General features: G+C 35.1%; 1 protein-coding gene across 1 annotated transcript; it reads left to right on the forward strand.

Moving 5' to 3' along the window:
- The first annotated feature begins 2,990 nt into the window (after window positions 1-2,990).
- gckr (glucokinase (hexokinase 4) regulator) lies at window positions 2,991-11,563 on the forward strand. Its single transcript, XM_055228729.1, has 19 exons — window positions 2,991-3,101; window positions 3,560-3,712; window positions 3,778-3,846; window positions 4,324-4,392; window positions 4,477-4,550; window positions 4,645-4,711; window positions 4,797-4,850; window positions 4,924-5,018; window positions 5,651-5,756; window positions 5,851-5,969; window positions 8,173-8,271; window positions 8,343-8,440; window positions 8,546-8,622; window positions 9,648-9,744; window positions 10,053-10,156; window positions 10,252-10,296; window positions 11,019-11,162; window positions 11,238-11,372; window positions 11,438-11,563. The coding sequence occupies exons 1-19, from the start codon at window positions 3,060-3,062 to the stop codon at window positions 11,561-11,563; spliced, it is 1,773 nt and encodes a 590-aa protein (XP_055084704.1). The 5' UTR covers window positions 2,991-3,059.
- The last annotated feature ends 1,070 nt before the right edge of the window (window positions 11,564-12,633 follow it).

A 12,633-nucleotide genomic window follows, 5' to 3' on the forward strand; every position in this document is an offset into this window, starting at 1 on the left:
ATTGTATTAAAATAACTAAGGGTAAACCTTTTTCAATTTACCTGTTCAACAAGTTGTTGAACTTTTGGCACTTGATAAATGTGAGTTTTTCTGCTGTGTTTATTTAACTGAAATTTAATACATGAATTATTAATTTAATTAATGCATTTGGAAAACAATTTGTACAACGAGCCTCGCATATTCATGCTTTGTTACATGTTACAGGCCAAATCTCTAATCTAATATAAAGAAATATATATCCTGGCCCGGCCCCTCTGTCAAATTTTTGAACCCACTGTGGCCCATGTGTCAAAACGTTTGCCTCGGTTAGTGTCTTTGAGCAAGACATTTCACTTACATTAACAATTTTCAGTGTAGTTGAAGCATGGACTATATTTTTCATTTTGCTATTATGTTAGAGGATATTAATGTTGAGTTGATAAAAATCATCTGAACAAGACTGAACTAGTTAAAGGTGGATATTAAACCCACGTATGCAGGTGAGCCACGTAATCACTGTAAAAGTGTTTTGAGCCTGGATACACTGAAAGCACTAAACTAAGAAGGGCATCTGACATAAAGCTCACGCCGTATCCATCAATCCATCAATCCTATGACTAAATATACCCACACACAACTAACAAATGCTCCCTGATTCATAACACTGACACTTTTATTTTAATAGTCTACATGGCGGTACATCTGATACATTGGAATAAGTAGAGCAGATTGCGAGCAGGGTTCTTGCACTGTCTGTCCACTTTGACTGTAACAAAACAGCTTGACTCACAAATGTCTCACAGTGAATAAGAATGACCAGGGACATCTGAAGCACTACTTAGTCATTTTAACACATACACTCAACACCCAGCACCAACTGCCAAGCAGCACTACAGGACAGTCACTCCATAACGTGGAGTATTATAAACTATTAGGTCTATGTTCATTTATGTTCATTACTTTACAGCAGTGGTGTCAAACTCAAATCCACAGTGAGCCAAAATTAAAATCTAAGACAAATTCACAGGCCAAGCTCAATATTTATTGACAAATTGACTGCACCTGACATGTCATATTTAACCTTATCATACGGAAACAAACTTTAGTTTTGCTTAAACACAAAATCTCTATCCCAAACCTAACTCAAGCTTGATATTATAAACATAGGAGAAATTAAACTTGAAATAAAAGACACATCAGTAGTATTCATGTCTTATTCAAATACATAAAATAAATAATGTCTCTCTCTGTAGCAATTAATTTTCAACCCAAGTACTCAGTTTTAACTCAAGTACTAGCTCTGTTAGTAAAGTATTAGTCCACTGATCCAAAGGTTGGCGGTTCAAATCCTGCTCTTGACATAAACATCATTGGTGCAATTCCAGTTCTCATAAATGAATACTGTCATTGTGTCCTTGAGCAAGACACTTAACCCACCTTGCCCCCAGTGTCTATGTGTGAATGAGTGAGTGGTTTGTTGATGTAAAGTACTTTGAGTGTCTTGAAGGTGGAAAAGCGCTATATAAAAATGTGACCTTTTACCATTTAGGCCTAAACTAGTACAAAAAATACTATTATTGGTAGTTTTAACAGTAGTACTTTTGTGACGGGGGATACTTCCAGCAAATTTGTAGCTTTTAACTATGCCAGTATTAAACTACTTACTACTACTACAACTGTGACTATTACTAAGCTATAGCAGTAGCAAATGGTAGTTAAAATATACTACTAACAGTTGTAGAGTAGTTGTAGAGGTATTTCACATTGTAGTAACTTATGATAATAGTTGTAGCTGTCACAATAAGTATAATTAAACATGAAATATAACAATAGGCTTTTTGTAATGTCTGCCAAATTAGGATCGTTGCCATAGCGATTACAGAATTAAAACTAAATATTATATAGTTTGAATGAGAAAAAGTCCACAAAATGTTGTATATAAGGAAACAGAAACTCATGAATAGCTGCTTGAACCAATATCAAATCACCATATTCATTCAAATGGCCTTGACCTTCCATCTTCTCCCACACAGCACAAAGTTAGTGGTATAAAAATAACTCCAACTCCAACAATTTTGCGTCATTTTAACAAGTGAACACAAACTCGAAATGCGTTCTGCCCGATGTATTTTTAACTAGCTTTGAGTGATGCTGCCTGTTTATGCGGTGAAACAAGGTCTCTGTCTAAAAGATTAATATAATGAAAGCAGTTTTAATATTCAAACATGGGGATGATTACTTTGAGCTGTTGCAAAAGTAAATGTAGCCACAACAATATTCAATTTATAGTAGCCTTTTTTTGGCTAGCTGCGGTACAGGGTTATATTGGTACGCAAATAATTTTAAACTTACTTCAACTAAAATGAATCAGAAGTTGTGTTAATACTGTTACACGATACTAAAACTTTTTGCTTGGATACTAAGGAATAGACTCGATACTCAATACTTATTGCGATACCACGTTGATAATTTAAAAAATGCTCTTTATTTAGACAATAGAATGTGATTTTCAACATAGTACTTTCTTTTATATTCCCACGTGGCCTTATATCTGTGTACTCCCTCAGTCGTCCAGGTCGGTTCCATAGTCGTCCATGGGCCAAGTGTTGATTAGTACCATATTTTCCAAAGTATAAGTTGCACTTTTTTTCATAGTTTGGCCGGGGGTGCGACTTATACTCAGATGCAATTTATATGTGGAATATATGTTTTTTTCTTCTTTATTATTAATTTTTTTCTCTGAGGCAACTTTTACTCCAGTACAATTTATACTCCAGTGCGACTTATACTCAGGTGCGACTTATACTCCAGTCTATACTTTTGACAACCCCAAAGTTTTTTCTGTATTAGGACTAGATGCTTTGGTCCATCTTAAGATGTTTCTTCTATGGAACCCTATATTTTCCTTACAATATAATACAAATAAACACTGCACTGTGCCTTTAAGTGAACTTTGAACTTTAGATAACTTGCTACTTACTTGTCTCTCTCTCTCTTGTCTGGTACTGCAAAGGGCATTTATTCATTTCGACAAAGTTTATGACAAAATGCACTTGTAAATCTGTAACGTATCGTGCAAAATGGCTGTAGCTGATAGAAATACGCTAACACGAGCCTGGGAGGTAAGAAACTACAAACTCGACTAGACTGTTTGTAGGTTATATTTCCCTTATAAACCATATATTTTTACATTATGCTAAAAGGCTACATGCTAAGCTATCAACTTAAAAGGACTATATAACAATTCTCGTGGAGGGGATGATATTGCTTTGCCTGAAATGTTCCGCAGTATGGCTTTGAATGTTCTGTCTCCATGGTGGCAAGCAGATGTTGTCACGAGTTGAAGTTACAGGTCAGATCTGTGGAGAGGTGAACTTTCATTGCTGCTTTTCAGTGCTTTTTAATCATAAAAATACCTATAACTGAATGAACTGTAAATAAATGATGAGTCTAATGCCATACTCTGGTGCATTAAAAAGGCAAACCCTCTCCAAAGGTCTGGGGTTCAATTCCTGGATATCAACCTAAACCATGGATAATATTTAGTTAGTTTATGTCACCAAACTGTTGTTGTTTTCAGTCCCTGGACTACGAGCCCTCACTTCCTGTTTCAGAGAAGTCCAACCCCCTGAGCCGGGACTTAGACAGAGCGTCGGCCAATCAGATCGTGAGGATCCTGCAGGCCTGTGATATGCAAATGTTTGAAAAAGAAGACTGCAATGGACATTACCAGGTACACTTTGGAAATTAACTTAATACATAAACATATTGATTTCTCTCAAACTGTAAATCTTTCAGAGGATTTTGAGTGACAGTGTGCTGAAAACTGTGATGGAGGTTGCCCTAAGAGTGGAGACAATTATCAAGGTTAGTAGTTGTAGTAGTAGCAGTAGTAGTAGTAGTAGGAGTAGTAGTAGTAAATGTAGTAGTAGTACTAGTAGTAATAGTTGTATATTTTATTTATTTATTTATTTCAATTTGGGGTAAAGGACTTCTTTTTGATTACTTATGTCATATACCTATAGACCTAGTTTAGACCTGGTTTAGACCTGGTTTAGACCTGGTTTGGTCCAACTTTAAATCTTGTAGTGTGAATTCAGTCCTGGTTTAGTTCTTAAGACATGACTTAGACCCAGTTAAGTCTATTTTAGTTCTACCTATTAAGAAATGGCACTCAGAAAACTATGTTTCCCAGATTTTATTGTGCAGTAAAAGCACAATTTATCAAACTTTCTCAAATTTGAACCCAATTTGGGCAGAAAATGTATACTATATTCCATCCACAGATATAATGAGGAATATATGATATATTTCATGTACTTGTACTTTATGTTTCATATTTAGGATCCAGAGAACAGTCTTGTGGTGCTCAGTGGATGTGGAACTTCTGGCCGATTGGCTTTTCTTATTGCGGTAAAACCTTTTCAAAAATAAACACTGAATAATTTCGCTTCACCAATTTCATAATTGAGTAAGTCTATATGTCTGATTTCATAGACAACTTTTAACAAAGCACTGAAGGAACTGAACAAGCAGCCAGTGTATACTTACACTATCGCAGGAGGAGACAGGCAAGTGCTCATAATGAAATGTATGTATACTTATGTACATATATATGTATGTAAATATATACAATGAATGTACTCTGTTTTGCATTGTTTCTAGAGCTCTTTTCACCTCACAAGAAGCACCTGAAGACGACCCTACACTGGGCATGCTCTGTCTAAAAGAGGTCATAGTAGTATTAGTAGTAGTAGTAGTAGTAATAGCAGCAGCAGCAGTAGTGTAGTAGTAGCAATTGTATTTTTTTCTTATAGGTCTGTGAAGGAAAGAAACATGTCTTGTATATTGGCATCTCTTGTGGTTTATCAGTAAGTTGTGGGAGAAAGTTTATCAGTACTGTAGTGAAATAGTATATTCTGAATACTCTCTTTTATATTCCAGGCTCCGTTTGTGGCTGGTCAGCTTGACTTCTGCCTTCAGCATCTTCAAGTCTACACTCCAGTTCTGATAGGCTTTAATCCAGCCAATCAGGCCAGGTAGAAAATACTCATTATAAACTCCATACAGTATTTAGTATTTAAAGAAAAGGTACAGTGTGTAACTTTCTAGATACCTGGCCTACATGATCCCATGGAAACAGGAAGTTAAAACCATACTTAAAACCATACCATACAGCATTCTTCATGGAGATAGGTAAGTTTTATGCCATACTGTGGAATATGATAGCCAAAGGAACAACATTTCCATGGAAACAAGCAGAGAGAAACCCTCCTCCAGGCCAAATAAGAGTCGGGTTTGTGGAAATGCAAGCCTGTTTAGAGTAAGGATGCATACGAATTTCATCCAATAAACAGAATAAAAACAAAACAAACAACACACACACACGTTACATACTGTGGCTTTAGCATTATTGACTGGACAAACAATTCATCTAAATAAAATAAAATGGCTTTAAAATAGTAGGGAATACTATTAAAATAATAATAAGTGCTATTTGCAGTTTTTTTATGCGTCTGATGGCTAGTTTTGGTGAAAAAAACAAAACAAACTAAAGTTACTAGATTACAATAAGAAAAAAGTAGCTATCAGGCAGCCATTTTCAATTCATCTGTCCAAGTTTGTAAAGTTGCTGTGTATAAATGTGAACCCAAGTACCTTTTCGTTTTAGATCAGATCCAATCCAAGGCAGCACATTCACTTTCTACGACATAGTGCAGAGGATGCAGGCGGCAGCTACACACCAGAAGGCTTTCCTCATCAACCCTGCAGTGGGGGTCAGTCACGTACTTACACCTCCACAGTGTGACTATGCAGCTCTGCGTACAGTGTTTCATGTGTATTCACTCAAACATGATGATCCCCCTGCAGCCCGAAGCCGTCAGTGGCTCCTCCAGGATGAAAGGGGGCAGCGCGACCAAGATCCTCCTGGAGGTGATCACGCAGGCGGCTCACGGTGCTGCCTTTGCACAACGACCCATCACTCTACAGTAAGTGCAAGTAGAGGCTCAAATTCAATAATGTGAAATTTAAAGAGTGGATAAAGGCACATTATGGCAGGGCACCTGGGCTAAAAATGTGTCAAATCACTGTGTGTATCACTATAGCAACCCTTAACGTAGCAGCTGAATAAACACATTACGCTAACTTAAGAAAATATATTAGTTTTAGTTGTAGTTTAGGCCCTGTATATTCTGTTTAGGTCACATTTTTATATAGCACTTTTCCACCTTCAAGTGTTGTATTTCAAGGAATACTCCACACACTGGGGCAAGGTGGGTTAAGTGTCTTGCCCATTGATACAACAACAGCATTCATTTGTGGGATTCGTACCACCAATTTTCTGAGCCACTGTCGTTCCATTTATTTGTGCAGAGTTCTGTTCCTGTTAGTAAAGAGTGTAGAACTTAACACAGAAGATGTAGATTTTTGCATTTTGTCAAGTTGGTATTCGGTATTTTTGGTATTTGACTTGATATTTTCGCTGTGGTTTAGTCCTAGTTTATTTAGTCCTGGTTTAGATATACCCTATTTTCTGGAGTATAAGTTGCACCTAAATATAAGTCGCACTGAAGTATAAGTCGCACCTGAGTATAAGTTGCACTGGAGTAAAAGTCTCAAAGGAGTATAAGTCGCACTGAAGTATAAGTCGCACTGGAGTATAAGTCGCACCTGAGTATAAGTCGCACTGGAGTATAAGTCGCACTGGCCAAAAAATGCATAATAATCAAGAAAAAAAAATATTTCACACATAAATCGCATCTGAGTATAAGTCTAACTATGAAACTATGAAAAAAAGTACAGAAAATATAGTCGTCATACACAGTGCTTTGGTCCCGTTTTGTCCATGCGGTTAATATTCCCTCAGAAATCGAACATGTCGCCTGTTAAGTGTTTCTATGTGTCTGTAACCGCCACTGGACCTGCCAACATGGTTTTTACATTAGACACTACAATTCTGGTCTTGTTATATACAGACGGGAATCAATATATACAGTCTATGGGATATACGTGTGATTTTCTGTACAATCTCTGTAAGGGACAAAAGAAACAAAATGACATTTTTGTATCAAATAACTAAGAACACATTGCCATTTGGATTATTATTGTTCTTGTTACTATTGTTACTAAAATCTCAAATAATAAATAGCATAGTAGCATGAACAGTACTACTATAAACAGTGGACGAAGAAGATGTACTCCATTTTGTAACTTAAGTAAAAGTACAGATGCCAGAGCAAAAAAATACTCAAGTAAAAGTTAAAGTATCAGATGAAAAAATCTGCTTAAGTAAAAAGTATTAAAGTACCCCTTTAAAAATGTGAAAAAAGTACAAGTATTTCACACATATTTTGTGGTTTTATAAAGCTTCAAATGTGGTGATTTTGATAAATATTTGAGACGAATTAGATTGATCTGTTTTTGTAGCTGTTTTTATCTGGATTTTATTTTTTTTGCTCAAATTATGAACGTGTTAAAAATAAACCCTCAGCCTTTTCAGCAGGTCTCATAACAAAAAATACTTTTACTTTTCAGTCCAGTTCAAAAATGTAGTGGGGTAGAAAGTACAGATACCTGCTCTGAAATGTAGTGAAGTAAAAGTAAAAAGTATCCACTGTAAAATGTACTCAAGTAAAGTACAAATGCCTACAACTGCTATAAACTACTACTATTACTACTGCTCAGACATCCCCATTTAATACTATTTCAAATGCTCCTATGACTACTACCACAATTACTATCACCAGGTTAACTATATTACTTGCTTGAGCAATACTGAACATCGTCTGCTATTGGTACTACTACTGCTACAACTACTCCTCTCTCCACTCCTCTCTACTGCTCTTTACTACTCTCTACTACTCTCCACTCCTCTTTAATCCTCTCTACTCCTCTCTACTACTCTCTACTCCTCTCTACTCCTCTCTACTCCTCTCTACTACTCTCTACTCTCCTCTACTCCTCTCTACTACTCTCTCTCTCTCTACTCCCTACTCCTCTTTAGTCCTCTCTACTCTTCTTTACTCCTCTCTCCTCCTCTCCACTACAGTAAACCTTCTTGTCTACCATAACTTCACCTGTGATCAGTTGTACTTTGCTGACCCCTAGAGGGCACTACAGTATTACCTTTGCTGGTCAGAATTCAGAATCCAATACATTTGATCTATATTCAGTTTTCAAAAATATGCACAGGTCTATACGTGATCACATGGACGTGTACGTTAAATGTTTGGATGTGACTTACGCCCGACCTGAACACATGGCTGCAATGATACAATCTGCTGGGGAAAGGTAACCAAGACACACTCATATGAACAAGTTTAATATTTGAATTTAAAGTGATTTTGTGGTATATATTTTAGTTTACAGAGTGGCAGATGCGTGTGCTATCTCGGATGGGGCCGTCTTGGTGTACTCAGTTTGATTGACGCTAGTGAGTGTGTCCCTACGTTTGGAGCAGGTATGGAAACATTAATATTTCATTAGTATTTGCATGATTATGTTGATTCTTGCAGTGTTTATAACAGCGTAGTATCCGTAACGTAAACCTTTGTTACTCTTTCAGGCTGTGACGATGTCCGAGGTTACATCAGCGGAGGGTACAGTGCATTAGACAACAAAGAAGGACCCCTGACTTCTCTCGTGAGTGAATTTGCTTTGAAATTATGAAATAAAAATAAATATTACATTGTTGTTTTGAAATGTGGACAGCTCTATAGCACCTACATGCATTAGCCAGTTATACATTTGCAAATTAGTGCATAAATATATCATAAAATGTGCTTAAATATGTCATAAATGTAGAGGGACCACCATCAACTTGTCTCCGTTTAAGTGTTATTTCTTTGCCCAGAATGATTCATAATACAGCATTAAACACAGTCAAACGCTTGGACACATTGCTTTGCCTGGAATATTCCACAGTGTGACATTATCTATATCTTGCATTTATTCAGTTTCAGGCATTGAAAAATATGTGTATGTACTGTGGTTGGGGTCTCCTCTCCATAGATCTGACTTGTGACTTGAGACATGGCCTGTCTCTATGGAAACAGATCAGTCAAAAGTTTGGACACACCGTCTCATTCAATGTTGTTGTTTTTTTTTTGTTTTTTTTAATGCTTTCTACATTTTACATGCATAGATGACATCAAAAATATGAAGTAAGATATATGGAACTATAAAGCAAAAAAAAAAAAAAAAAGAAAAAAAAGTGAAATAACTCTACTAAATATTTTTTGACAAAGCAAAACGTGGCTAACTTTTTTTTTTTTTTCTTTCTTGCTGCCTAATTCCTTATAGCTTCTTTCATATATTTGATGTTTTCTGTATGTCTCTAAACACAGAAAGAATGAGATAGCATGTCCAAACTTTTGACCGATAGTGTATCTGTTTCCATGGCAACACTACCAGGCCACGTTACAAGTCAGATCTGCGTAGAGGACCGCACTCACAGTACATACACACATATATATATTTTTTTAAAGGTAATTTTGAGCGATGCCTGAAGCTAATAAAAGTTAAAAAAAAAAAGGTCATACTGTGGATTATTCCAGGCAAAACAATAATATCTCCATGGAGACAAACGGGTGACATACTCTCCACCCGAAAAGTTACATAATACACCCTTGAAATTTAAATAAAATGTACTTATTGATGTTCCACAGGGGTCTGATTTTTACATCTCCCATGAAGACTTCTTGAGCACAGTCCTGCCTTCGCTAAATGACAAAGATACTGTCATTTTAATCTACACTGAGTTTGGTAAGGCAAAAGTTCAGTGAAAAATCAATCAAAATGTTCCACAGTGTGCCATTAAACTCACTTATTTCCATGGAGACAAGCACATGATACTACTGGGCCAACTTCCTGGTCCGATCTGCAGAGCAGTGACATTCCGCACAGTAAGAAAGTACAAAAACACTGTAAATGATTAAACGCAGCATGTGTAGGTTTAATGCCGTACTGTGGAACATTCCAAGCAAAGCAATAATAACAGGTGGCTTGACTTTCTCTTCCCCAGAAAAATTACACAGTGCACCTTTAAACACTTCTTTCTTTACTTTTGTCAGATGACCAAAGTGAAGTATCCAAGATGGCTGCCAGAGTGAAAGAACAGAACTGTAAGCTTCACATGATTGTACACCGGACTGAAGAGGGCGCTGCTGTGGAAAAAGTAGGTTAATCAATCAACTAATCGATCAATCAGCTAATCTATCTTAACACCCAACTGTAATTAACTTTAATAAGAGAGAATACTGATTTTTTCAGGTTGGAATCAATATTTCACGTGGTTCAGACACCTTACAAAGAATGGTATGTAGAAAGTTGTAGTAGCAGTAGTACTAGCAGTAGTAGAAATAGTCAATGGTAGAAGTACTCAGGTTTGTAACTTAAGTAAAAGTATTAAAGTATCTGCTTAGAAATATGCTTAAAGAGTTGTTTTGAGCTTTTTATGACGTCTTATAAAGATTCAAATATAGTGATTTTGATCAAGATTTGTGCTGAATTTGTCAAAATTTGTCAAATTAAGAAGTTGATAAAAAATAAACCTTTAGCTTTTTCAACATAATAATAATAATAATAATAATAATAATAATAATAATAATAATAATAATAATAATAATAATAATAATAATCCATTCCATTCCTGTTCGAAAATCCACTAAAAAAATACAGATACCTAAACATTTTATTAACTACAGTACTTTACTTTACTACTTTTACTTACACTGCACCACTGAAAATAGTAGCATAGTAGACATTTAATATAACTTTGTAATATAATACTTGTAGTAGTTATTTGCAGGTCTGGCAGTATTTAAAGGAGAAAAAAGAGTTGCAGAAATAGTATTTGTAGGATTAGTTCTCACTATTGCAGCAAAAGAAATAGTAGTGGTTGTAGTCGCAGTAGAAGTAGATTTTTACTTTAGTAGTAGTAGTAGTTGGCAAGTCGTTTAAGTAATACTCGCAGTGCAGCTATCAAGTATTTTTGTGTACATTTAGTCAAATATTCCTTGTATTTTTGTATTGATTAGCAGTGGGAGCTAAGCACTAAACTAATGCTGAACAGTATTAGCACTGGAGCACATGTTCTGAAGGGAAAGATTTACCAAAACTACATGATCGATGTGCAAGTCACCAACAGCAAACTGTACCAAAGAGCCACGCGATTACTGCAGGTACAAGCTGGATTTTTGACTTTTTAATGTTAGATTTCTGTAAATGAAAAATACCGGTAGTTGTTTTTGTTTCAGAAATTTTCTGGTCGTTCTGAAATCCAATGTCAAGAAGCCTTATTGAAAGCCGTTTATGCAAAGGAAGAACTGAATGACAGTATTGCTCTGAAGGATGTCTGTGCTCATGCGAAAAGAGCCTCAAGAAGAACAAAAGTAAGAACATGTAAGTAATAGGAAACATGTTGGGAAATGTATTATAATTTGTACTTAAATCGCAGGTTGTTCCTCTGGCCTTGGTGTGTCTGCTCACTGGCTGCTCATTGGTCGAGGCGGAATCAAATTTGGAGAATCAGCCAATCATAAGAGACGCAGTGACAGCGTGTCTATTACAGAACACAGTCTGATTTTTATTTTTATTTTGGGACTGCTCATACTCTCACATTTCTGGAATGACATACTTTTGTTTGTGAATAGAAAGCTTGATACAAACCGACAACTTAATGCAAAAAAACATGTACTTTTAGTTTTTTTCAGAAAAGATATTGCATCCTACTATAAATTTTCTAGCCAGAAACCTCAATTTGTTGTATTTCAATCACTTTTATCCTCTTATACAAATTATTTAAATTATTGCACAAACAAGCTCTATGTACAGAATTCAAAATATGAAATATAAAATGTAATAATGTATTTATTTTTTTGTCTATATTTGTTTAATACATAATACCCCTGAATGTGAATATAAAAGCTTAAGCCTCTTGCACAAAAATAAATAAAATAAAATAAAATAAAATAAAATAAAATAAAATAAAATAAAATAAAATAAAATAAAATAAAATAAAATAAAATAAAATAAAATAAAATAAAATAAAATAAAATAAAATAAAATAAAATAAAATAAAATAAATAAATAAATAAATAAAAATAAATAAATAAATAAATATGAATAAATAAAAATCTGTGGCCAAATGGGGAATAAAAATAGCCTGTTATCACAGTGTGGCATTATAAGTAGTAATTGTAATTGTAGAAGCAGTTTTTGTAGTACTAGTAGCATTAATGATGATTACTGAAGCTTTTTGAGCCTCTGTAAGTTGTAATTCATAATTATTTACAACTGTAATAAAGATGGCATACTCTAATACAGACGTAATAGTAGATGTATCTAAAAGTTATGGCAATTGTAATAGTAGTGAAAGTAACAGTAGTAGCAACATGATAGTAATAGTAATTCGTAGAAGTAAAAGTTGCAGTTTGTAGTAGTGGCAGAAGTATGGCAGTTGTGATGATAGACATTGTTTGGATTTGTAGTAAAAGGTTATAGTGTTGCTGCAGTAATGGTAGAAATAGTATTAGGTCAGTAGTAGTAGTACTAGTAGCAGTTGTAGCAGTAGTAGCAGTGGTGGTGCTGGTAGTGGATATTTTTGGCATAAGTATTGGAATAACTGGTGTTGGTAAAAATCAATAAAATCTG

This window comes from Periophthalmus magnuspinnatus, chromosome 2 (assembly GCF_009829125.3).
Source record: "Periophthalmus magnuspinnatus isolate fPerMag1 chromosome 2, fPerMag1.2.pri, whole genome shotgun sequence".
In the NCBI taxonomy this organism is placed as follows: Eukaryota; Metazoa; Chordata; class Actinopteri; order Gobiiformes; family Gobiidae; genus Periophthalmus; species Periophthalmus magnuspinnatus.